The sequence below is a fragment of the Nothobranchius furzeri genome, chromosome 4 (genome assembly GCF_043380555.1).
Source record: "Nothobranchius furzeri strain GRZ-AD chromosome 4, NfurGRZ-RIMD1, whole genome shotgun sequence".
Lineage (NCBI taxonomy): Eukaryota > Metazoa > Chordata > Actinopteri > Cyprinodontiformes > Nothobranchiidae > Nothobranchius > Nothobranchius furzeri.
The window spans coordinates 78,323,991-78,351,989 of record NC_091744.1 but is presented as its reverse complement, the minus strand read 5'-3'; the positions used below and the strand labels follow the sequence as shown (position 1 = coordinate 78,351,989).

The 27,999-nt window shown below is 42.2% G+C and overlaps 1 protein-coding gene across 1 annotated transcript in view; it reads right to left on the bottom strand.

The window, feature by feature from the left end:
* LOC107389069 (neural-cadherin) overlaps positions 1–27,999 on the bottom strand; it is a 151,298-nt gene that overhangs the window by 84,561 nt on the left and 38,738 nt on the right. The window contains exons 2-6 of the mRNA XM_070550452.1: positions 26,245–26,442; positions 15,950–16,175; positions 14,701–14,905; positions 13,243–13,354; positions 8,160–8,409 (exon numbers count right to left, since the gene is read on the bottom strand). Of these exons, the coding sequence (XP_070406553.1) occupies positions 8,160–8,409; positions 13,243–13,354; positions 14,701–14,905; positions 15,950–16,175; positions 26,245–26,442 (991 nt within the window). The remainder of the gene's footprint in view (positions 1–8,159; positions 8,410–13,242; positions 13,355–14,700; positions 14,906–15,949; positions 16,176–26,244; positions 26,443–27,999) is intronic.

Genomic DNA, 27,999 nt, shown 5'->3' with positions numbered 1-27,999 from the left:
ACATGCCCTGTAGGTTATAAATTGCAAGTCGCTTGGGATAAAAGCGTCTCCTAAATGAATAAACATAAACATAAGGAAACATTTTTTCTGATTGGCTTAATGAACTGAACTGGATTGGAATGCTTATTATGTGAAGTGCCTTGAGATGACTCTTGATTTGGCACTTTATAAATAAAACTGAATTGAATTGAATTGTAAATGCAAGAGAAGACCAGGCAGTTTTCTGGTTTTGCAGACACACCGATATTTGGTGTGTCATAGCCCCCTGCTGATTGGTGGAATAGTGTCATGGCGCAAACTGTGACTAGCTTGATCTCTGAAAATTGGTTGGGTGAAACCTCATAATTCTAGGCGTTTGTGAAAAGGCACACCGACATCAATTATGATGTGAGTGGAAGTGTCTAAATATAGACGTTGACTCAATAAAGTGTTGTGCTCATTTACTTTTATTAAATTACAAAAATCAGTTTGTTAACTTGTTATTGCTTTTACTCTGTGGAAAGTAAGTTATTGCAAGGAAAAACAAATGCAGAATCTAATCTGGGATTAATCAGAAACACACAACGAGACATTCTGCAGAGGGATTGGGAAGCGAGCTTTAGCAGCGTCTGCAGACGTGCAATAAATTCACACGTCAATGACAAAAACACACACAGACAGCTGATATGAATCGTTGCACGATCCTAAGCATCAGCCGGCTGATTAGACTTATGGTTGTGGCTTTTACTTGTCACTATGATTTAACCTGTCCTCTTAGCTAGCCAGAGCAGAGACAAATGATAATGTCTACTGGGATGTTGAAGTCATTGAACAAATGGTGCCTCCTCACGCCCGGCCCACTGCGGGCCATTTGATCCAGCGCCTTTTAAAATGTCAGCAGTGATTTGCCTTCTCTGTTGTGCTGGGCTGCAAGATGGCCAGCGAGACTCAGGAGACTGATATACCACTGTGGCACAAAGAACTGCGGGGTGGAGATGAACTCTGTGACGGGGAGGAAGCGGACAGGGTGGGAGAAAAAGGTGAAGGGAGGAGCAGGTGACAAAGGAGAAGGCTGAGACTGAAATGACAGTAAAAGTGATATGTGGGGGTGAGAGAGAAAAGAGGGGATGAAAGAGGACGGCTGATGGAGAAGAGCAGCGTATGAGAGGGGGTGGCGTTCTCACGGAGTTTCAGTTGATTCGTCAGCAGAACTCATCCACTGTGAGATTTTGCACCGTGCCTGCTGCTAATGTGTGTAAGTGTGTTTGCACAGGGTGGGGCGCCGGTGTCTGTTGTGAGGAGTCAGAGGTGATTGATGGTTTACAGAAGAATGCTGATGGGTGATTCATCTCCGCCATCCACAGCAATCTCCGTGGCAACATAAGTGACCTGTAATCTGTCACCCGGCTCAAAGGCCACCTCTCCACAGCTCGGCGGGAGAAGGCACGTTCACTCCATTCTGCTCTCCACTCTCAAGCATCTCCCTGCGTCTCACTGAGCTGTGAAGTTGTGCTCAAACAGAGAGCGTCTGCCCGTCTGTCTGCTGGCATGCGCGTCTGCCTGTTTGCATTTCTATGAACCGTGTGCATCTCCTTCCATCACATCAATCTGTTTGAACATCTCTACTGTTTATTCAGATGCAAACTGACAGAATATTCCAAGAAACAGCAGCTTGTCCCCTCGGATATTCGAGTCCCACAATTAATCTGGATTGAAGATACTTTCTATAAGCGTCATGCATCATAATGCCCTTATAGGAGCTGTTATTAGAAATGATGTCCTCATCTTCTCATATAGCATTTATCAGCATCTCACTGAGCCACATTATGACAAAGCACCAATGCACACTATCTGGCAAAATGCCGGCTTTTCTATCAGTCCGCTTGTCTGGCTGCCGGCAGGCTCCTCCGTAGATCTGCATATCTGACAGGCTGTCTTCCGTCTGCTTGCCGTGCGTGTGTGTGTGTGTGTGTTTGGTATTCTCCACTGGCTCGGCCTGCAGCCATGTTTCGGTGTGGTTTTCGTCAGAGTTTCGTGTTTGTCTGCCTTCGTCTCCACCTCCGTTTTGTGTGGCTCTGTGTCCACCCGCCCACCAGCCGAGACTGACACCTGACAATGCGACGGTGGCATGCAGCCGGGGACTTCAGCGGTATTCTAAGAAGGTCACTAAAAAATGTCTGACAGGTCAAGAAACTCACTCATCCGGGGAAATAAATGCGGCGGAGCCACGGTGACAGTCGCAGCCCACCCACTCATTCAGCTTTAGCCAAGAAAACAGACGGTGACACAGCGGATTGCTTCCATATGTCAGATAACTGCATACCTTCAGAGGAGGCAAAACGAACAAATAAATCCGCACGGGGCTGTGAACGGCTCAGTTCACCACAACATGTGCCTGTGATGGTGCGAGAAGTGAAGAACAGATTGCTTTGATGCCAGATGGTTGTGATTAACACAAATAACAAACATATTGAGTTTGTCTCAGAGTTTGTGGCTTCACTACATCGGTTTTGACGTCAGTCAGCCTGGATTTGGAACAGGGCTGCCGGTGTAAAATACCCCTGCAACGAAGAGCCTGGAGGCAGGCGCGTCTGGGAGGCGTGATGTAATGGCCCGTGTATCTGTGATGCAACTAGCTTGTCTGCTCAGTTTTGACGTAATGAGACGTGATCGGGGTAAGGCACCGGTGCATTATTTCACTTTTTCACATTGACTTGCATTGATCTCTGTTGCAGATTTCCAGCCTTGACACTCAAACTAAACCACATATGTCAGACTCAAGGCCTGCGGAGCATTTTTATGTGGCCCGCGAGATAAATATCAAAAATATATTAAAACTGGCCCGCTGGCCGATTTTACCGCAAAGACTTCAACTCCCACGATGCTTTGCGGCGTCAGCGCGGAGCCGACGCGCCCCCTCCTTTGTGTTTTTGCCAGCGCCTGCTTCCGGTGTCTGCAGCTCCGCTGTCTCGGACAAACTACACTCCTCTCACTCAGCGCCGAGTTCACTCAGCTGTTTCCTGACATTGAAGCCCAGAAACGGAGATTCTAGCCGCTCAGTAATGTGTTCACGACTGAAAGAGAAAGTTTTCCAACTAACGTCCAGACAGAGCTGATATAACTCCAGCGAACAGCGACACGCTCAAACCAGCATGACTCTGTGGTTGTTGTCGTTGTGTTTCCTCCCCGACACACAACAAAACGGTCAAGCTGCTCAGACATGTTCATCAGCACAAACCTACGTGAGCAGCTGTTGTCATCTAATGTTGTCATTATTATGATGAAGATGAACAAAACAACAGGAGTCTCCCCCTCAGCTCAGATCAACCCCACGATGCAGGTATCTGGCTGGAACAGGTGAGCATCACAGTAAACCAGTGGAGCAAACTGAGCATTAAATATGTTGGTTTTCTGCTCTTTTTCTGCTCCAAAACATGAAAGTTAACAGGTGAGATGTTGCATTTTCATTTAAGATAAAATGATATCTTTATTTTGTTGTTGGCACGTGAGAAAAGATTTAAAAGATTTTAAAAATGCTGATTATACCACAAGTAATGAATGCCACTGATGCCTTTTATTTAAAACTGACTTGCTCGTGTGTAATTTGGTTATTCCACATTCAGTGTTAATGCAGAAATAAGTTTGTTTCCGAATTTAAAGGTTCAAAATTGCATATATGTTGATAAAGAAAATGTGCAAATTTGCCGCCACTTTTTCAAAAAATATTAAGTTTGGCCCTCGACTCCGTCCCAGAGTTTCATTTCGGCCCCGTGTGAGTTTGAGTTTGACACCCCTGAACTAAACATTCACCTGAGCAGAAATGAAACTGACTATTTTTGTAATGGCTCAATAATCCTTTCTTGACCTCGCACTCTAAAACCTCATAAACCATCTTTTATACGCTGTATTTTTACAAATTATAGCAATAAACTAGCGAGTTACGTGAAATGACATTAGTATTATTATTACCATTATCAGAATATTTCTTGTGCAACAGTCCTGTGTGGCTCTCCTCTGGCATTTGTTGATGAATTAGCTTTTTTTTTAAATATGCCACAAGCCAAACAGTTTTTAGGCTAAAGGCAACACTTGTGATTAAAACCAGAAAAACATAATTCTCTAAAAATGCTACTCCGAGCCAGCAAACCTAAATGACAAAATGAGAGCAGGATTTTACCAGACAAAAAAAATGCTGTTTTAATGAGCGCATATGTTCATATTTTTTTACACCACAATTATAGATGTCACACCAGTGTGTGCAGAAATGCCTCGCAGTGCTCACACTAACGAAACCGTGTCGGTAGGAGTTACAGCTTCACTGAAAATAGCAACTAAGACAAAAACGTAATGAATTTTCAGTGGGAGTCAGAACGAATGCTGGACTTAACGTCACCGTGGTAACCCAAATTCCCAGCTGATGCACATTTGATAGTCAAGAGATTCTCTGCTCAGTGATGAAAGACTTTGATAGAATGAGTTTAAAAATCGTAGCAGTTGAAGAGTGAAGCATTTCAGGTATCTTACTGCAGTTTCTCCAAAAATGGTTACATCGAGGTATACGTTTGCTTTTGGTTTCTAGACTGCAAGATCACGGCATGCAGTCAAACGAAATGTAAGTGAAGGAGATTTAACGCTATGATGGAAAGAAAATCAAGACACGTTTGAAATACGTGGATTTGCTTTATGAAGATTTTGAGAGAATAACTCATTGTTCATGATAAATTTAAATCATTTATGTTGCAACGTTAAAGGTTGAATTTGGAACACGAACTCCATAGTGACATCTAGTTGCAACAATGAACAAGGTTTCCAACCGTCGGGAGGTCAGGTTCACTGCCGATACATGAAGTGACCAGCCAGCATCATGTCCAGTGGCAAACCGTAAAGGGTATGGACTAACGTCTGCTAATATGTTTAAAACAGTATTTAATTTTAGAACATCTTCTGGGCTCAGAAGCAGCTGCCTGACTTGTCGAGTCCGCCATTTTCCACACTGCCAGCCTCGCTGTGCCAAGCAGGCTGTTTACCGTATTTGGCAACCAGCAACGGTGCCCACTATTAGCTGTAAACATTAGCCCAGGGTCGTGCCCATCAAAATAAATATTTCATTATTTTTAATTAAAACATAGATTTTAAAGGAAATACGGTACCTTCATTCTGCACACCTCATGGAGGCATTACTTTTTATAAATTGTAGCTTTTTTTATTTTATTTAATTTTGCCATATTTAACCTTTAAAGGTTTGGGAAACTAGTCTCATAAATACATTTGCTGTGGTATGTGTAGGAATGAATGCCTTGTAAGCCATACTCGGGGCAAAAAAGCCAGAACCACCTGGATCAGCACGGACGAGTCTGCTGTAGCAGAGTGGCACAACACGGCAGGATTTGGAGTCTTATTTCCTGATATTTGGATATTGTGCCTCTGATTGGCAAACTTGGAAACTCATAGTGACCCATTATAATTAGAAATAATCATTAAAAATTAGTTTTAAAAGTTCCTTAATTTTAACTGAAAAACAGCTGTTTTGAAGCATTAAATAACTACAAAATCTAATCTGACAGCATACGGTCTATTTCAGTTCTAATATGTCCCGAATGACATTCCAGTTCAGTTCAGACTGAAGTAGAGATGGTTCACCACGCGGTCAAACTGAGTATAATCAAATGAAACTTGTTCAAAAACCACTTTAAAACAATATTCGTGGAAAGGAAATATTACACTATATTCAAAATCAATGAAGAGTGAAACAAGCAGAAAAGCTTAGAAAACGTGATTTGAGACGTAGAGGATCCCTGCAAAACACGCGGAGCCAGTGTAACGGGCTGAGCAGGCATAGCCTTCCACTGGTGTTCATTGTTGGTGCGACAAAAAACAGAGGAGCAGAAAATCCAGTAATAATTCCCAGGTGTACAGGAACAGTGCGTCTGCACAAATTCCACTATAAACACTAAAGTTAAATGAGCAGGGCTTCACAGAACAGATGGACAATAAACCCAAATTATTCTGTCAGAGACACCAAGGAGTTATAGAATGTTTAAAAAAAGTTAAACATTCTGCAGTTGCAGACTGATTAACCCAATCAAACCGAGTTTCCCTTGCTGACAAAGGGAGTAACCGAAGTCAACTAAAGGCAAAGCATCACAAAAGAGAACATCTATTCTTGTTGAATTCTGTAGACTCTATTGTCCAGACAGTTGCTGCCAGGAATAGGTTTTCGGTAAAGTATTTAAATTAAGTTAAGATTGATTAGCATGAATGTGTTTTAAACCTTTTAAACATATAACAAGCAAAGCTCTAATACAGATTTTCTGCTACATCAGAATAATAGAAAAGCTCAGTGCTGTGAAAAGTATTTAAGACTTTTGTTTTTGGCTTTCCTTTTTGTTCACATTCAAATGTTGCAGATCAGTAAACCGATTAAAGTAGAAACAAAAATAACCTGAGTAATTACATGTTTTCGTGAGATGGTTTATTCAATTAGGAGAAAAAATAATCTACCCAAACCAATCTGGCACTGTTCTAAATGGTAAAGAGTAATAAGCAGGAACAGGAAGCGGGCTAAACAATCTCAAAAAGCATCGTTCCGAAAAGCTGTGATGAAGGAGCCCAGCATCACAAAGTCATGGGAAATATTTTATGGACTCAACAGACAAAAGTGGAACATTATGGAAAATTCTGCATCTTGTTGCATCTGATTTAGAATTTAACATTTCATCTCAGAAAAGGAAAACCATCCCAGCAGTCAAACATGGTGGTGGTAGTGTGATGGTCGAGGGCGTCTTTGATGCTTTGGGACCTGGACAACTTTCTGTAACTGATGCATGAATTTAACTATTTATCAGAACTCTTACAGAAGGAAAAATCACTTTTTATAGAAGAAATACAGTCTCACCAGAATATGATTTTTTTAGACAATGAATTTATGACATTGATTTTCGTTCTGTGAAATTATGTATTAGAATTTTATTTTTTTTACTTTTATTTTTACTTAAAGTGACAATGTGTATTTTCCCTGGTGATGAGGGTAGTACAAACCTCAATCATTTCAAATAAGTATAGTTTTGTGTTTGAGTGAGACCTTACCAACAGATGGCCATAAGGGTCAAAAATCACTGGGAGTGCAACTTCCAGCAAATGACAAGCACATCAGACTTCCTTTCATGACTGGCAATGAGCTAAGATGTAAGTGTGTAAAACAAGATTTTAAACAGCAAAAGTTTTGTAACCGTTTGTTAGAAATCAGTAAATGCACTTTGCCCTCACAGGCTCCCATCGAAGGAAATATGGCATCTAATATGGCGCCACCCAGAGACTTAGACCCTCTTGTGGATTTTAGACCTGATTTTCATGGTTATATGTTACGAGGCCGCCAATATTTTTCACAACTGCTAGTCATGTAATTAATTTTCAATAACATTTTGGTGGATATTTCCAGAGATTAACAGTAAAAACTACACTTTGTCTCTTTAAAATAGACCAGCAAAAATTTTGTCCGTAAAAATTCAACAAAAGTCTAAATCAGAAATTGAACAGCAAAAATGACCTTTGTAATTTACAGCTGCGTAAAAAAAAACACATCTTAAATATCACTAATGCCCAGCCCAGTGTGTTCCATTTTTTATCTAATGTTCTTAAGCGTGTGTGTGTGTGTGTGTGTGTGTGTGTGTGTGTGTGTGTGTGTGTGTGTGTGTGTGTGTGTCAGACGATGAGTGTAACGGGGGCATTATTGTCATATTGCTTTTATATTTATGGGGAGGGAGGGAATGTGGGGTCATTTTCATTTGTAAAGCACTTTGAGTCGCACTTATTGTATGAATTGTGCCATTTGAATAGAATTTTGATTGACTGATTTGAAATGCATGATTGCAGTTGTTGCTGTCAAAATGACTAAATAAAATTGTTATTTCAAAAGTGTAGTTTGCATTCACTTTGTATTTATTTTTGTCTCACAATGATTTTTTTTGGGCTAATATAAAACAATTAAATGTGAGAAAATATGCTCAAAAAGAATAAATCCACATTTCACAGCACCGTGTAGATCTCCAGCTCGATCAGGTTTTGATAAAGAACTAACCCCAATAAAATGTGTTTGTCAACAAATGCCAAGCATGCTAATAAACCAAGGAAAATCAATTCAAGAGGACATAAGAGACAGAATGAAAAATAAAGCAGCTCACACAGGCTGGGAGAATTCAGGGGCTTCGTCGTTTACGTTTGCCATCCTCACACGAACCGTTGCTGTGCCAGAATGAGGCTCATCTCCGCCGTCCACCGCCATCACCACAAATTCATACAAATGGTTAGACCTCTCATAGTCGAGGCGCCTGGCGGGGAATACAGTCCCATGAGGTGAGATGCTGAAATCCGGGCTCAGGGTGTAATAAGTGATCTCTGCGTTTAACCCCGAGTCACAATCCGTGGCCAGAACTGCAGGGAAGAAAGATACGACACAAGGAGCATCAATTAAAAGCTGATAAAAAAAAAGCTGATGAGACGGCATCAGCTGATGAATCTGTTGACATCTGTGTAGATCATTATCGCTTTATGGCCTTGCTAAACATGAGATACATCATGAGTTCAGACAGCTACGATTATTGGAACACAACATGCTCCCTGCTAGAATGATTACCATCATTTGCAAAAATGAGCTTAAAGACAAGAAAAAGTAAAGAATTAAATGAACGGTGTGTGTGTGTGTGTGTGTGTGTGTGTGTGTGTGTGTGTGTGTGTGTGTGTGTGTGTGTGTGTGTGTGTGGTTGAAAATGATTATTTTCCATGGTAATTGTACAGAAAAACTATAAATTTGGTTTTAGATGTGTGATGACATTCTTCCCACAGCCACTGAGCATTCCGGTTGCTTCACTCTCATCCCCTCCAGATCAAAACTCTGGAATACGTCAAATTACTTTGATGTGTTTATTTGCTGCACGTCGAGCAGCCTTTGCATGTCAGTGCCTTCGGTTTTTTCCAACCCAGCACCTTGTAAAACAGATGATATCTGGTAATTTATGGTAGTCTCTTTATTTAGCTTGTATAACTTGAATGACTCATTAAATGTTAAAGAACTGCGATAACATATTTCCTTTACACTCCACTGTGATAAATCTTTTTTTGTTAAATCTTTTTTGTCATGAACCTCAGCGGGTCGTTGCCCTGTGGACTCGTACTGATAGACTAATGGGGATTTTATTCTCTCCATGTCCTCAGAAAAACTTTGATATTTCATTGCTTTGATGAGCGGCCCACCAGATTAACAAATTAACTCCCTGTCTTTTCACATCGCAGCTCCGAGTCTGTTTATGGAATAATCTAACTTTAATGCTCTTAGTGTCCTCGTCTCCTCTTCGATTCCTTCTTTGCCAACTTTTCCAACGAAACTAATTTTTCTAGCTGCACTGGCTTGTATTTGTTACCGTTTATTTTCTGGAGCTGGATCCCCAGAGCCAACATTTTCCACACTTCACTAATGAAGGTTCTGCATTTGATTAAGTCTTGATTAAACTCATTCAACTTGTCTTAATCAGAATGCCCTAGAAACTATTGTTCAGACAGAGACTCCCATGCATCACCTGCTGAAGCCCAAGCACCAAAGAAAACCACAAACTGCTGAGAAGAGTAATGTAATAAGTTAAATCTGGGTGGTTTAGATTACTAATCCTATATTCTGCAGAAATCTTAACCCCTGCCATGCATGATTACCTGAGATTTTTGTTATATTTGTGCTTGAAGATTGTTTTTTTTTCTGTAAACTCTTTTCTGCTGCCAATTGTGCAGCTGTATTTTGTCTGAAGTGACACTTGTTGTTTATAAATGATGTTGCAAGATGCAGAAAGATGCACGTCAAAATCAGCAGAAATCATGCAACGTTGATGCATAGCCATATTGAATTAAACAGCAGTGTGCTACTGGTTTTGATAAAAACATGCTTAAACGTTAAAAAATGAAGTAAACTAAATCTTTGAGGAGGAACAGGAAGTTGGTACCATCCCTAAAAAGTTTGGGCAGTCTGTGTTTGTTCTGATGGCGATAACGAACACAAATTAGGAGTAGAACCAGCTGACTGGATGTTCTACAGAGCTCATCTTAGTCCACGAAGGTGGGAACTACGGATGAGCAAGAACATCACTATCTGTTTCTGTTCAACCATCTAAATAATCTGTATCTGTATCTGTACTCGGAGTGGGTGTGGCCTAACCCGGACGTGGGTGTACTTTAACCGGAAGTGGGTGTGGTTTACATAAATACGTTATTTTAAGTCTGATCAGAAGTTGATATGTGTATTGTTTATTTGAAAACTATTTACAGAGCAGCCTCCGAGTTGAGATTAAATGTTTTGATCACAATAGTAAAGGAACTATTACAGAACAAGTTTTTCAATAAAATCAGAACATTAATATTTAAGTGCATGAATTAAGAGAGAGAAGAAAAGATCTTTTCTATAGCGCCCCTCAAGATAAAAGTCACAAGGCACTTCACAAAAACAAAACATGTAAGATAAGAATTTAGAAAATGATTAAAATATATTTAAAATGAGCAAAAAATATACAATTGTGATTAAAAAATGTAAGAAAGAGAGAGAGTGAATGGGAAAGAGGGAGTGGATCCTGAGGAAGAGGAGAGAGAGAGAGAGGGGAAAAAAACCCGACCGGTGCAAAGACTGACGCAGCACGAGCCATTTTCAGCTCTGTCTTGTCAAATGCACCACGTACGTTATGAAAAAAGTAACTTTAAATAACTTTAAAGTAACTTTTAAAAGAAGCTGACTGAAGAAAGCGTAGGGAGTACTGAAGAAACGTGAACAGTGAAGCAAGCACAGAGAGAGCTGTTGCTGTCTGTGTGTGCGTGGATGGACCGCATGTGGACTGAGCTGTGAGCTCCCGGCTGCAGAGTTTTGCTAGTAGGGAGGGGTGGGCGCTCTATTTGACTGGCCAATCACAGAGCGTGAAGACAGTCAGTTACCCAATGAGGAGTTTCCTTCAGCACGATTACGGATATTTACGAGTTTTACTCATCAACATATAAATATTGGACAATGGGTTTCCATAGACTCCAATAACACGTTTTTGAGGCCAAAAGGGAGGTGGCCACCACCGCCATTTTGACCGTTTCACAGGTTCCGTCAAGCCCAGACAATTCCACAAAAGGGAAGAGAGGTGGAGCTGAGGGTGGGGCTGTAAGGCTGGGATCAACTGACGATACCCGGTCAAACTAGCTACAAGCTAACCTGAAGCTAACCCAAAGCTAATGCGGAGGTGGGAGCTAAGCTAACGGAGGTAGCAACCTAGCTACAACCGGCGTTAACTGTGCACAACACCAGAGCTTCTGAGTCAGAGATACGCCGGGCTGACCGCTGGGTAAAACCGGGTGGAACACAGAGGTCTCCGAGAGCTCCACAAGCTGGCAGCCGCACAGCAGACAAGCGCCGCTGCAATCTGAGATGTGCAGAGCTGCCGCTGGGGAGAACCGGGTGGAAAGGTTTTCATCCCAGAGCTCCACAAGCCGGCAGCCCGTGCAGCAGACAGAAGCCGCGATCAGACAGAGATGCGCCGAGCTGCGGGGAGGGGAGAACCGGGTGGAAAACATCGGTCTCCCGAGAGCTCCACAAGCCGATAGTCGGAACCCAGCTCCACCAACATTTTATATTTCAACCCATTTTCTAAAGTGCAGCATTGTGTTAAATGCACTGGGTTTACCCTATTACATTTAAATTTCATGGTTAAACAGTACATGTTAAAATCTAAGCTCAGCTCGGCAGTGACCTAAAATACATAAATATAATTTTACTTACCGAAAAAAATGAAGTGGAGACTCCTTGGACGCTCTATTAGTGCAATTAATGCCACAGCAAGTCATTTAGTCCAACAATTGCACAAAAAATATCCAAAAAAGAAGACACAAACACAGAGACTCAAAATCCCCGAGCAGTTTCCAACCCAGACCGAAATTCTACTGAGGCCTTTCCACGGAGCTAGCTCTGTGGTCACGTGGGTCGGATGCTCATTAATTATACAGAATTTTAGGCTTTTAATACACTTAAACAGAAGAGTGAGAAAAAAATTCACCCCCCTCAGAGTTGTCATGAGTGTAAACTAGATAATTTAAACCAAAAACATGTTTTGGTACCAGGCTGTAAACATGTTTATTTCTGCTGTGAAATTGGTATTTTTACATGGGAGTCCATGAGGATTTGCTCGCTTCTGACACCAGCCCCCAGCGGATGAGGGTGGAACTGCAATTTTTGCTACTTCCGGGTTGGCCTCAATTTTTGAGCCGCATTGTGGGGGCTTGTTTTTACTTGTTTCATGCTCGTACTCGTCAAAAATGATTTATCCGTACCGGATACTCGTCTGAAACGGTTATCCGGCTCATCCCTAGTGGGAACGCTACCTGGTCCCCTCTCTGTGTGCAGTAAATACAGTTACAGAATCCAACCTTAAGAGGAAAATGTGCAGCTTGTCCGTAAAGTCTAAAAATATTATGTTAAAAGATTTTAGGAACCCTTTAAGTGTCATTAATTACATGCAGTAATCAGACTCACATGGCATGGTGTATTTTCAGGAAGATCCTAACCCACACAGAAAAGCACAGAGGAAAAAAAAGAAAAATTGCCTGAATTATGTGTCATCTTTGCATTGCGAGGGGCCATTTTGCTCAAAGTCCCTCTTAATTTGTGATTCAAATATCTTGTTCTACCTGGTGCCGAGGCTGAAAACAGCAAAGTACAGAATCCTAAAACACTCGAATCTCCAGAGTGCAATCACAAGTGCTATTTTATTTAGAGATCATAGTGCTAGTGTCAAAATATTTCACACATAAAAAACAAACACCTGCACCACACTGGTGCTTTTCTACACCTTTTATCCTATAGTCCCTATAATTGGTGTGTATGTTTAAGATAAGCAGTGGTGACAGCTATTAATTTGCCTTGGGCCTCGTAATTGGAAATCATACGGTATTCTTTATAAATAATTCAGAATCAGGCATGTCATTAGTCATACAGAACATTATAAATCAAAACAAATGTGATGTGTCTGGGCAACAGCGGGTTATATTAAAGCAGCTAAGGTTATGAAGGGGAAATGGAAACAGCATGTGTCACTAAGCTGAAACAAAGAGAGTCGAGGTCAGAGGTGAAACGTTGAGTTTCATTTAAAATCCATCTGCTGCTTTCTTGTAGAACCTGCGACTTTTGGATTACTCCCCTCTCCATTTCAAAAGGAAACCAGATGGATGTGAAATACGGGGTCATAGGAGACTCACCCTGCAGCAGTGATGTTGCCGTGGTTACAGTCTCGGGCACTCCATCGACAGTATAGATGGACTGGAGGAACTCGGGGACACAATCATTTTCATCCGTTATCAACACCTGAACCTGATTAGTGTGGTAGAGGCAAGGAGAGTCAAGAAGAAGAAGAGAGGAGGGGAAAAATCTGAGTGAAAGAACACAAAATTAACCACTCTTTATTAACTCTCAAATCCGCAAGACAACCGTAGCAAATTCTCCGTGCAGAAAGTTGACCCCAAAACTTAATCTTAATTGCATTTTCTAGTTCCGCTAGTTGCCTGTTCAACTCATCCTTTATCTTCCACTTCATGATTTTCCCCGAGTCAAAAATAGAAATGTTTTGAGCGTGCGAGTGCCTCGCTGTGTGTGTTTTCGACAAAAGCCCTTAGCTGTCCTCCATCCTACAAGCTCCCTGTCACCGCAGTGTGTAAAGTGTGAAGTGACAGCTGAGTAATAGTCCTGAAATAGCTGGGAACGGTTTTTCCCAGTCTCCATCTCCGACTCCGCAACATGCAGCGGTGCAGAAGGAAGATTTTTGTCTGCTAAATCTGTGGTGGGAAGTGAGCTTGTGACATGATAATTGTTTAACAAAATCCTTAAATGAATCATTTAAACATGCATAGTTTGATAAGAAAGGCTCATTTGTGGACTGTGATTTCAGATTCTGAGTTTTTAAACCTCATGACGTGTTCTATGAGTCATCTCCAGATGTTTTCATTCTAAAACAAAGAAATAAAAGGTTAGGGAGGAAAAAATCCAAACCACCAAGCCCCATGGTTCACTTGTTAACATTTCAAAACCACCCAGCCGTGCCAACCCTGCTGAAAGTGACAAACTCTGCAGCTCCTCCTTAGAGGTTAGCGTTGAGCAGTGTGGTGTCAAGAGGTCAGCACTGAGTTTTAATCGGTGGAGTTTTTACAGCCCTGCCAGTGGTGGGGCAGCCCTGGGGGAGCGAAACACTACTCCACTGATCAAAAAACAGAAACGAAGCAAAACTAAATACAAATTTAAACTATGAAGTTTCACAAAAATCAGCAAAAAAAAACAAAAAAAAAAAAACAAACAAGAAAACAAAGCTGCACGTGGCAAAAAAACATGTCAAACCCTGACTGTTCCATTTTGAAAGTAAACTTACTGACAACAAAGGGGAGAGAAAAAAATGTATAATGTTTGGAGACAATAAAACATTTTCTGAAATGTCTTCATTGACTGATCTTGTTTTAGACTTGGAAGCGGTACTTAGCTGCAGTTCAGGGACACAGTGCTGTCAAGGAAACGCTCAAACTCCAAGGTTTTCATGGCTTAATTCACCACGGCGACAATAAACCTCAGCTTGACGGATGCAATGATAAAACATCAAAGTGGACCTGAGCTTTGGGCTTATTGGAGCAGAGTGCGTGAACTCTCATTCGACTCAGTGTGATTGATCTAACCTCTGCGGCGGCGCTGAGGCTCCCAGGCTCCTCGCTGGCTCGCACCATCAGAAGGTAGCGTCGCTGGTCGTTCTCGTAGTCCAGCGTCCTGGTCAGACTGATCTCGCCCGTCTCCTGATGGATGCTGAAAAGGCTGCTGGGATTGATGAGCAGACTGTAGCTGATCCGCTGCTTCTGGAAGGAAACGGCCAACACCACAAGGAAGCTGTGGAACAAATAAAAAGTGATTAAAAGGGAGTTAAACAAAAACAAAAACTGTCTGTTTGATTCGATTTCAGCCGCGCTCGTGTTGAATTAGTATCGAAATCCTCTTTTCCTGCATCAGCACTGTGTGGTAATGAAATCAATGACTTTATGCCCCATTGCTTACATGCTATAAACACGGTCAATCAGCACTTGTCAGTTTTTTGTAAGAGCGGAATGCCATTACGCAAATACCAGTGTTTGCTTCCATGGCTAAAGGAGTTTGCATTCCCTAACAGTGTGTGAGGATGATTGCCAGTGTTTGCTCGACTGCCCTGGTGTGACCAAATGAATACTTATTAACACGAGTCTTAAACAGAACCGTAGCAAGAAACAACTCCTAATGCGTGCTGCTGCTCCTGTCTGATTTACTTATCGTGGGAAATGTATTCACAGCTTTGCAGAAGATAAAAATGTCCCTGTGTGAGGCGGGCAATGAATCAATATGCCCTCATGCATTATCATCATATTACTTTTTATGTACAGTGCTCGGTTTATATTACGGGGAAGAGTCTCCTGGATTATATCTGTTTTATTTTGTTTATGATCACGTATATTTCTCCTTTCATTCTCCCCAGCACATTCATTGGTTTCATCTGCAGCTTGTTAGTCATTTAGTTCTCGGTGTGTGCGGGGTCGTCTTGTTAGTGTGTTTGTTCACCAAGCCGCTGTTTTTTATTCCTGCGTATCCTGCTTTGTTTACCTTTGGCTTGTTTGTTGTTCTTTAGATTTATCAGACAAGCGGCACAAGTTTTCTGCAACGTTTTTTTTGTCCCCGTGAGTTAATCAAAGTCTGTTTGGGTCTTCCTACATCTGACGCTTTATCGTCTTTTGTAGAAATAATAAAGTATTTGAGTATTAGAGGATTACATCTGAATAAAGTTGCTGAATTGTAAAAGGGGGGGGGGGGGAGCACTATATGAAAAATCAGCACACTACTGTAAACAAAATAGACATATACATATTCTTCATCTGAAAGTCATCCTTGTGTTTGTGCATAACTTACGGCTGCCCTTCAGGAGTGTTCTCTGGGATTGAGATGGCATAGCTGGTGTTGGTGAACTGTGGCGCTCTGGCCCCTGCCACCACAGAGAGCATGGCGGGTGCGCTGTGACTTCCCGCACCATCAATAGCGACCACACTTAAAAGGTACTCCCTGTCCCTCTGAAACATCAGCCCTGTGGTTACCACTTGGCCCGATTTCTTGTCCACAGCGAAGCAGCCATCTCCACCTATGAAAGAATAAAATGGGATTATTTCATAATGCTTGACTTAAGCCAAAGTCAACAGTGCTGCCTTGAATACTAAATTAAAGGTTTTAGAAAATTTTAGAAAAATCATCCTTATAGAAAACACTTTTGTCTATCCATGTTCATTTTTGGCTTGTTTCTCTTCAGAGTCGTGGGTGCCTATGTCCTGATGTCAGATTAAAGGGTACATCCTGTGTGGGCATAGAAATAAACAACCATTTACTAACACTCAGGGCCAACCCTGCGTCACTAGTCAACCGGAAAGGCACATTGTGGTCAGTGGAAGCCAACCGGGGAATTCAAGGAAAAGAACTTACATCATCCATGCAGAAACATCCCAGCTGTGTTTTGAGTCCAGGACCTTACAGGTAACAGTACTGCAGCACAGTTACAGGTTACAGTACTGCACCACAGTTACAGGTAACAGCACTGCACCACAGTAACAGGTAACAGTACTGCACCACAGTTACAGGTTACAGTACTGCACCACAGTTACAGGTAACAGCACTGCACCACAGTAACAGGTAACAGTACTGCACCACAGTTATAGGTTACAGTACTGAAGCACAGTTACAGGTAGCAGTACTGCACCACAGTTATAGGTTACAGTACTGAAGCACAGTTACAGGTAACTGTACTGCACCACAGTTATAGGTTACAGTACTGAAGCACAGTTACAGGTAGCAGTACTGCACCACAGTTACAGGTAACAGTACTGCACCACAGTTATAGGTTACAGTACTGAAGCACAGTTACAGGTAACAGTACTGCACCACAGTTATAGGTTACAGTACTGAGGCACAGTTACAGGTAGCAGTACTGCACCACAGTTACAGGTTACAGTACTGAAGCACAGTTACAGGTAACAGTACTGCACCACAGTTACAGGTAACAGTACTGCACCACAGTTATAGGTTACAGTACTGAAGCACAGTTACAGGTAGCAGTACTGCACCACAGTTACAGGTAACAGTACTGCACCATAGTTACAGGTAACAGTACTGCACCACAGTTACAGGTTACAGTACTGAAGCACAGTTACAGGTAACAGTACTGCACCACAGTTACAGGTAACAGTACTGCACCATAGTTACAGGTAACAGTACTGCACCACAGTTACAGGTTACAGTACTGAAGCACAGTTACAGGTAGCAGTACTGCACCACAGTTACAGGTAACAGTACTGCACCATAGTTACAGGTAACAGTACTGCACCACAGTTACAGGTTACAGTACTGAAGCACAGTTACAGGTAACAGTACTGCACCACAGTTACAGGTAACAGTACTGCACCATAGTTACAGGTAACAGTACTGCTGCACAGTTACACGTTACAGTACTGAAGCACAGTTACAGGTAACAGTACTGCACCACAGTTACAGGTAACAGTACGGCAGCACAGTTACAGGTAACAGTACGGCAGCACAGTTACAGGTAACAGTACTGCAGCACAGTTACAGGTAACAGTACTGCACCATAGTTACAGGTTACAGTACTGCACCACAGTTACAGGTAACAGTGCTGCACCACAGTTACACGTTACAGTACTGCACCACAGTTACAGGTAACAGTACTGCACCACAGTTACATGTTACAGTACTGCACCACAGTTACAGGTAACAGTACTGCTGCACAGTTACACGTTACAGTACTGCACCACAGTTACAGGTAACAGTACTGCACCACAGTTACACGTTACAGTACTGCAGCATAGTTACAGGTTACAGTACTGCAGCACAGTTACAGGTTACAGTACTGCAGCACAGTTACAGGTAACAGTACTGCAGCACAGTTACAGGTTACAGTACTGCAGCACAGTTACAGGTTACAGTACTGCAGCACAGTTACAGGTAACAGTACTGCAGCACAGTTACATGTTACAGTACTGCAGCACAGTTACAGGTAACAGTACTGCAGCACAGTTACAGGTAACAGTACTGCAGCACAGTTACAGGTTACAGTACTGCAGCACAGTTACAGGTTACAGTACTGCAGCACAGTTACAGGTAACAGTACTGCAGCACAGTTACAGGTTACAGTACTGCAGCACAATTACAGCTAACAGTACTGCAGCAGCACAGAGCAGCCAGCAAGTATAATTGAGTGTGAAAATACTAAATCATTGATGTTACTATATAATTTCTTAATAAGAATTTCTCAATAATTATCTGATCTGGGGCTGCGCAGTGGCGCAGTGGTTAGAGCTGTTGCCTTGCAGCAAGAAGGTCCTGGGTTCGCTTCCCGGCCTGGGATCTTTCTGCATGGAGTTTGCATGTTCTCCATGTGCATGCGTGGGTTCTCTCCGGGTACTCCGGCTTCCTCCCACAGTCCAAAAACATGACTTTTAGGTTAATTGGTCTGTCTAAATTGTCCCTAGGTGTGAGTGTGTGTGTGTGCACGATTGTTTGTCCTGTGTGTCTCTGTGTTGCCCTGCAATGGACTGGCTCTCTGTCCAGGGTGTACCCTGCCTGATTGCCCGTTGACCGCTGGAGATAGGCACCAGACCCACCCCCCCACCCCCCAACCCCCACCCACCCACCCCCCCTCCCGCGTGGACAAGCGGGTTCAGAAAATGGATGGATGGATTATCTGATCTGAATGCAATGAGAAATATGCAACAACCATAAATGGGCTCAAGTTTAATTGACTTAACTTTACCTTAAAGGGATAGGTTGAAACTTTTTCAAATTTTTAAAATCTTCTTCTTGAACCTGTATGTGCTAAAATGACCCTTTAAAGATTTAATGAAAAGCCACCACCCTGTGCCGCCCCCTGTTAAGCGCCTCATGATTTTTATCTTGAGAGGCGCTATAGAAATTATACTTTCTTCTTCTTCTGTGGCCAGGGTTTTACTTTGTCTCTCTCTGCTATGAGGAGGCTTGCACACACGCACACACACGCACGCACGCACGCACGCACGCACGCACGCACGCACGCACGCACGCACGCACGCACACACACACACACACACACACACACACACACACACACACACACACACACACACACACACACACACACACACACACACACACACACACACACACACACACACACACAGAGCAAAGCAGGATGCAAAATCAGAGTCAGACACTCTCCAAAAGCAAGACTGCTCAGGCTGCTTTTGTTTAACAATGGAGACACGGCGGACTTATCCGCACTCTTTTGCCCCTCCCACATGCTCGGAGATGCACTCATGACATCACAGGCCACAGACTGACCATGTGTTCAATCACGTCGGCATTCCTAAGGCAGTGTGGAACGAGCGCGGCCAGGCTGGGGCGGGTGGAGCCGATGCTAGTGTGTAAGTGGCTTCAGTCACAATTTGAAACTTGCATTTTCTAGTTTCTTATGTTATTATTATTGGAAATTCAAATTGGTTTGTTGATCTGAAACATTTAAGTTTGACAAAAAAGCCAAATATGAGGAATTGGTGACTGGGAAACAAGTTTTCAACAGCTTCTAATTTTTATTTTGGCACGTAAATAAATAAAAAAACAGCATTAATGTAAATGACATCAGCGCTTGAGCATAGCAAGCAGGACGTTTTCTTCATGAGGTTGACTGAACCTTTGTAGTTTACAAAGTGAAAGGAATCAAGCGTGGCTCCTTGAGGTGTCTCCTGGCAGGAATTCATTCATTGCATCTTTTAACAAGCGCCCTCTGAAGCTACACAAAATGACGGGTTTGGATTGTCTGCACATAAATAGTAGCTCGTTTACAGCGTTGCTGTCCAGAAAGTTCAAGGACTCCCGTCTCACGCTGCCAGATGAGACCTGAAGACAGACTGGCCATCACATTTCTCTGGGTTTTATCACCAATGGCGTTGCAGTGTTGGTGGAAATGTCAGCCTTGAGCTTCAGTGGCTGGGTTGTCCCAGAAGCAAATATTTACAGAAAAACTCTAAAAATCATGTCAAGCCTTTTGACTTCAAACAATACAAAACACACATTGTTTATTATTATTATTATTATTATTATTATTATTATTATTATTATTATTATTATTATTATTATTATCAAAACACTGGAACATCTCAGAATGCAGAACTAAAGGACAGATAGTGGATGTTAAAGTTACGACACATGCTCTTATTTCTGTAAGCTATTCAGAAAAATGGTCTTCTGAAACAAAACTGTGAAATATTATTTATTGAACAAAACTCTTCATTAATGATAGTTGGGAAGTGTTAGGGATTTCATACCGACACCTTTTGTTTGAACTGATCTGATATAAATAAAACATTTAATTTGAGAGCATCATACCCCATCAGATCGGATCTGCAGTATCAATATTGTGATTTACATTCAATAGAAAACAAGATTATTACTCCTAATTATTAAAATACACACACCAATTGAAAACATGAGAGCAATTCATTCAAACAGCTATCAGTTGCAACTGCTCACATGATCATAATGATCATAATCATGTTGCAGGTTGCTCACGTGTCAAACTCACCAAGAGGAATGTGTGTTTTTTATCATCATTTTAGATGTTAGCAGTAAAAGTTGCAGATGTGATCTATGTTGCATCTGAAAAGGGATGAGTCAGTCCTGGAAAGTATGCAAAACTATGTGCTTTGTCCTTGAGTGTGCTTTTAAATTGATGTGATTAAGATTAAAGGAGACCTTGCTGAACAAAAAATAAAATAAAATAAATGATATCAACAAATTTCAGGAAAAGACCAAACTGATGCTGTTTTCTACAGAACCAGAACCTGGCCCACCCTTTCTCCTCTTCTCATCCCATCTGTTCTTATTGGAGACATTGTGTGTTTTGTTGACATTGATTAATTTTCAAAATAGATCTCAAAATGAATAAAGAGCTTTTTGGCTGAAATTTATTTTTAGTTACAAATTATTACACAATAAAGCACTGAGAGGGTAGTGAATCGAGAAATGAGCCAGAAATGGCTGTAGTCTGAGGCCTAATCCCAATACACTTGCACCCTTCAGTTGTGCGATCCCGGCCAGGGGTGCAAGTGTGTAGGGTGTCCCGATTCTCAAGTGCGGAAGTTGATCCCGCTCATTTTGCATCCTTGATCCACACTTCACCCATCTGCATCAATGCAGACTTGGGTGAAGTGTAATACCCACAATCCATAGCTGTGGGAGAAAAGGCTCAAGTGCCTTTTCTGAAAATATTTACACATATTTAAATGTTTGGTTTTTTTTTTTTTAAGAAAATTTAGCTTGAAAGTTGTTAATGAAAGTTGCTTATTTTTTAAGTAGCACAACGACTAGCATCCCGGCATGTGTTGCAGTTGATGGCCCAATGTTCCCTGTCCCGATTCGGCTATTATTTGTGTCCTTGTGCACCACACATCTCGAATCCTTAATTCAATTCAATTCAATTCAATTTTATTTATATAGCGCCAAATCACGACAAGAGTCGTCTCAAGGCACTTCACATAATAAACAGTCCAATTCAGGTCAGTTCATTAAGCCAATCAGAAATAATGTTTCCTATATAAGGAACCCAGCAAATTGCATCAAGTCACTGACTAGTGTCAGTGACTATACAGCAATCCTCATACTAAGCAAGCATAAAGCGACAGTGGAGAGGAAAACTCCCTTTTAACAGGAAGAAACCTCCAGAGGATCCTGGCTCAGTATAAGCAGCCATCCTCCTTACTGCTCACTTCCTCCAAGTGCACTTAACAGAAGACCGTATACACAACAAGAACTGTTGGTCGTTCCTAAACACAGACTACAATCTCGAGGGGGTCGTGCTTTCTCTGTGCTGGGGCCGAGGCTCTGGAATGAGCTACCTACATGTGTTAAACAGGCCACCACGCTCGGCAAGTTTAAGAGCCAGCTGAAAACACACTTTTATTCTTCAGCTTTTATTCAAGAAGAGCCTCGTTAATGGATGGTTTTGCACTTTTTTGCTGCCCCACCTAGATTTTATCTGCATTTGTTGGTTTTTAAATGGTTTTATGTTTTTATTTTTTTTTTATGTTTATTTCTGCTGTGCAGTGCTTTGTTTGGTCCTTGGGCCATGTGAAGGCGCTATATAAATAAAGTTTAGTAGTAGTTAGTAGTAGTAGTATAGGGCGCAGTGCAAGTATTGGGACTGGACCAATGACTGCGAGCATGTGCCACACTGTGACACCGTCTTTCACTCCAGCACTTTCCCTTTTGCTAAAACACAGTCAGTCTTAATTAAGATTTGTTGGGAATTATTGTCATTTTGTTTATTTCTTACCATCCCTTAAAGAGATATTTCTGCCATTTAGAGTCTTACCAGTTGTAGATAATTGAGTCGGTGGCATTTAATTTTTAAGAATTATTTTCAAGTCCTCCAGGACTGATGAGCTGACTGCAGCTAAGAAAAGGGTGGATCTCATCACAGTCAAAAGCCACTGTTTCCAAAATTACAACGCAGTTTATTTTGTACAATCTTACATTTCTCTTAATTTTGTATTACGCAGTTTTTTTCTAAACATTTGCAGTAGTTTCTAGTATTAGCACTGTGAGTTGATCGCTGTTTTAAAAAAGTTCTTGTGCTCCTATTTCAGGAGCTAGAGGTACACCAGCACAGAGAGGAGCTTCAGACGGTACAATTTGGAGTCTTATTTCCTGTCATTTGGACATCTCTCCTCTGATTGGCTAACAGCAGCACAACTCTTCCACTGGCTTCCTTTGTTTTGCAACGGTGATGTTTTTTCTCCACAAATAACACAAACCTGGAGGAGTTCTGCCATGTTGTGGAGTTGTTATTGCTAACGGTTAGCTTCTATAAGCTGTGCTCTGCTCTCTCCTGGATGCTAAATCAACAAAAGCCTTCCCTGTCATGAGCCAGGATGGGTGAGTCCATGAATGCTGACTTGACATTACCACGTTGTCACTGGCTTTTCTAATCCAATCTTCTGTTTTCCATCAGCAGCTAACACAGGAAATAGGGGTAGAAGACCCGTTTTACGTCTAGCCTGCACGTTACACTCAAAGTTACCAAACATATTTGAAACATAAGTAAAATTCGTTTTTTCAGTGAGCTTGGCCTTTAAGAAATCCCTGTTGAAACCTATCTCTGGATAATCCAGAGCAGCTATATTTTGCTATATTGGTATTTATAATTGTTAATAACCACATAGCTATATAAAAACATCTAATGCTAAATCAATGATCATGTAGGGGTTCATAAAATAATGTTGCATGTATTGAAACTTTGATCTTACCCTGAACAACACAAATGCTTTTTCTTTAACCCTCTGGAGGCAGGCGTTGCAGATTTGCAACGTTAAAACCTACCTACCTGGATACTCCACATACGTGTTTCATGAGCATTTTTTTAACTCAGAAGTACCCCTGAAGGACTTAGTTGTTTGTTATTTCATCGAAACTTATTTTGAGCTTGAGAGGGTTAAAAGTGAGCTATTCAGAAAGCTGTGTAAGTCCACCTTTTACACTCCAGAATGGTCAAATACCTAAGCTACAACACATTCTCACTCCCAGCGTGTCCAAAACAAACGCTTGGTCAGCCACCCTCCGCCTCAGACCCCAGACGCCAAAAGTGCCCTTTTTCGTTACTTATGTGCGAAAAGGTTTTTTTTTTCCCTTTTGTAACTGCAGATCCCAATGCAGCATAAAACTGACGTGATGCGATATCCGCTGATGCGGCACCGAACCAGCTCATTTAACCACACCTAAACCTTAACGTTTCAATATTTATAACCTTCCCCTCTCCCTCATCCTAACCTTAACCCTCTTGCTACTTAAAACGTTACCCTCACTGTGATCAAGCGTTTGTTTCCCATGCGTTCTGACTGTGAGTTTTCGTATCTGCCGCCCAAGGGGAACGTTAGAACATACCATCTGGCGAGGGGGAGGTTACAGATACCCACATTCTCACTCCCAGGGCGTCAAAAACAAACGCTTGGTCAGCCACCCACCACATCAGACCCCAGACGCCAAAAGTGCCCTTTTTCGTTACTTATGTGCAAAAAGGGGTTTTTCCCTTTTCTGACTGCAGATCCCAATGCAGCATTACACTGACGTGATGAGATATCTGCTGATGCAGCACCGAACCAGCTCATTTAACCACACCTAAACCTTAGCGTTTCACTATTCATGACGTTCCCCTCACCCTCATCCTAACCTTAACCCTCTTGCTACCTAAAGCGTTACTCTCACTGTGATCAAGCGTCTGTTTCCCATGCGTTCTGACTGTGAATTTTCGTATTTGCCGCCCAAGGGGAACGTTAGAACATACCATCTGGCGAGGGGGAGGTTACAAATACCCTCTACTTTTAACCTCCACCTTGGTAGTTGAAACCTCCCTCTCGCGGTGGCTCGGTCCAAACTTGACCAATGACGAGGCGGCTCCTGCCGTTCACTTCATAGAGCCGGCTTTTAGAGCGACCGACACATCACTAACGTGTTCGCTAGCAAGATGGTTAAGGTTAGGATGGGGTGAGGGGAAGGTTAAATAAGAGGATAAGGTTAGGGTGAGGTACAATGAGCTTGTTTGGTGCCCTGGCTGCGGACATCCCATCGCGTCAGTGTAACGCTGCATTGGGATCTGCAGTCAGATAAGGGAAAAACCCCTTTTCGCACATAAGTAACAAAAAAGGGCACTTTTGGTGTCAGGGGTCTGACGTGGAGGGTGGCTGACCAAGCGTTAGTTTTTGACGCGCTGGGAGTGAGAATGTGTTGCAAGCTAAGCTTCATGACAATAAATACAGTTTTAATTGGAGGGATTTCCTTAGTTGTTTTACTTCTTGTTGTTGTTTGTTTTTTCATTGTTCTACAGACAGACAGCTGGTAGGAGTAATGCGTGAACAAAGGCACCAACGTGCCAACGGCACTGAAGAGGAATGGGACCGCTTGCATGCAAATAGTAATACAAACAATACACACATTTAAATATTAAAAGAGAAGACCTTATGAATGTTTCAGGAGGAGATGAAAGTATTGAAAATCTGAGATATAACAAGAGAAATGCACGACGGGCTTTGAGAAAAGATGTCTCATGATTATATTTATAAAATCAGGATCTTAAAGAATTGAATGTTTTTTTGTTGTGATGAAAATCTATGCATCGCGTTTTGGGGGTGTTTCTTTGGCAGGATGGCTAGAAAACTTTCAAAGTGAGAAAAAAGCGATCAACTACATCCATGAAATGTGATTTTGCTATTATGACTTATATTAAACAGGAGTGATCGAAATCTGTTGCTGCTGCATGGGTAAAGTTGTGTTTAGCACTTCTACTAAAAAAAAGAGGTCAGGCTGTGGTCATCAGGAGGCCAGTTACTCTCATGTCAACGTGCGGTTTTTCATGTTAAGCTCAGGATAAGCGGGTTAGATAAATACACATCAAACCCAAAGAGCACATTTTAATTACTTTGATTGTTTGCAGATTTTTCAGCTGACAAACATCCCTGTTTAAGAGTTCTTAGCGTGGTAATGCCGACAATGAAGCGCCTCGATGCAAGTGGGGTTTAACTCAAAATCAGGACGCGGTGGGATGTCCTGATTACAGTTAAACCTCAAGACGGAGGGAAATCAGAAAACCCCACGAGCAGCATCCACACATCCCCCAACCTCTGCCAGCAACCCTCAATCCCTTCAGCCACCAGGGGGTCTGCAGTGTTCTGGCAGACTTCCAGCAGCCCGCTGCATGTGTTTGTGTGTGACTGAATGTGTGCTTGCATGCATCTCGGTATGAAACAGAGAGAAGTAGACAGACAAGAGTGCATGAAAAGTGCATAAACAGATCTGTGAAGGCCTCCGGCTGTGTGTGGGATTTTTGTATTGAGCGATTGTGTACGTGTGCGCTGGAGGAAGAAAAAGGGACGGAGACAGAGAGGGTGAAAGAAAGACAGAGATGCTAATGGGTGCGTAAATACTATATGAATGCATGAATGAATGTGCGAATGCCCGTGGCTGTGTCGTCTCTGAGAGGCTGTGCTGGTGTCAGACCGGTTGTATTAATTTCCAAAGCTCGACAGCCTCCCGGCTCATTATCAGCAACACAACACATTTGACTTCACTCACATACATTGTGTGGGTTTCTTTGAATGTGTACAAGCTGCAAAGCATCTTACCATCTGACAAGAAGTACTCTACTGCTCCACTTTTGCCCTCATCACCATCAATAGCCTGTAGCTGATAGACAAATGTTCCCGCGGGGGCCTCAGGAGACACGACAGCCATGTAGGGGTATGGCTTCATATTCCACTCGGGGACGTTGTCGTTGACATCAGTGATTTTCAGCTTCACCTTGTTCAGGAACCAGTCTGGACCTGGGGGACAACACAGAGGCAGTGACAGAGCTGTGATTACGTAAAGTGACAGCTGTCATGTAATTGTATGTGCAAAGAGGAGACAAGCAGCCGCAGAAATCGGAACAAACAGGAACTCCACTAAAGATGTGAGTGTGGGATGTATAAACCAATTCTTTAAAATGAAAAATAAAATAAAGAAACAGAGATATTATAAAGGTCAGTATTTCATATGCAAGCAATGTGGTCAGCTTTAAAGAGAGAATAGGCAGTTTTGGCTTGATTTTAGCACCCCCTAATGTCAGTTTGTAGAACCAAAAGCAAAACCCGTCTCCTTGCTGTGCGTTTGTCTAAAATCTAACAGCTGAAATGTCTCCTCAGCCTTCATTAGTGTCCATAACAGTGATTAGTCACTAAATCAAACAAATCCGCTGTGCTCATGATCTAAAACATGCAGGAAACATGCTGGACTGCAGAGGACCGGCAACTCTGAAGTTGCAAGTAGAATATTCTGGCCACAGAGGGTGATGGGGCTGGGGGTGGGGGGTGGGGGGTTCATTAACCCTGTAAAGGGTCATTTTAGCACAAACTGGCTCAAGAAAATTATTTTTAAATATGAAAAAGTTGCAAAGTATCCCTTTAAAGTAGACACACTTTGCAAAACTCACTTTTGCATCCTTTTGTGCTGCTATGAGGGTTTCTACCGTCCTTATAAACATTCCAAACCTGAATAAAAAACGTTCATTGGTTTTTTTGTCAGTGTTTAGTTTTAGGGATTATACGCCTGAAAAGAGCTGTTTCAAAAAGTCCCCGTTTGTGATGTCACTAAAGTGGAAATTTGTATTGAAACAAGCTGGAGGAGCAGCGGTTCTACTCCGCGCTGCTCCTTGTAAACCAAGCTCTTCACCTCATAGCAGCCAGTCAGGGGGCATGTGGGCATGGACAGCTCCAGCTTGTTTTCTTAAAGTGGTGCAGCCCTGAAACATCTCGTTCTGGAAGGTTCTGAACATTTTAAGAATCAAGCTGCTTAAATTACATTATTTGAGAGGAATTTAGATTAAAGACTACCACACACATGTTTTGCATCAACCGTAGATTTATTATAGCTTCAAATAATCAAAATAATTAATCTTAGATTTAGGTTGTTGACTTGTGTTTTGTTTTTTTGGGTGGATGTGAGGTAGAGGCCGGTGGATGTGTTATCACCCACTCGTCCTCCATCCGATCGGCCACTCAAGCATGCTAGTTTCCCGCGGAAGAGAGCCTGAGCTTTGGTCTCATCCACCAAGTCTGGGTAAAGCTACCTTGATCTTCCCAAAAGGAAGCAGGGATGACGCCTGAAGACAGCAGGCACTTTGTCGCCTGCACGCTGCCTCACTGGAGTGAATAAGAAGATTCCAAGAATCCAATTACCAGTGTGCTCAGTCTAAGCTCAGGCTGATTGCTAGAGAGCACAGCAGCTCACAAGGAGAGGCCGAGTGCAACTGCGTCTGCATGACAGAAGCGCTGCACGACTTTTGATTTCACAGATAATAGAGGATCGTTGTCTGCATTAAACACAATCTGAAACCTACATTC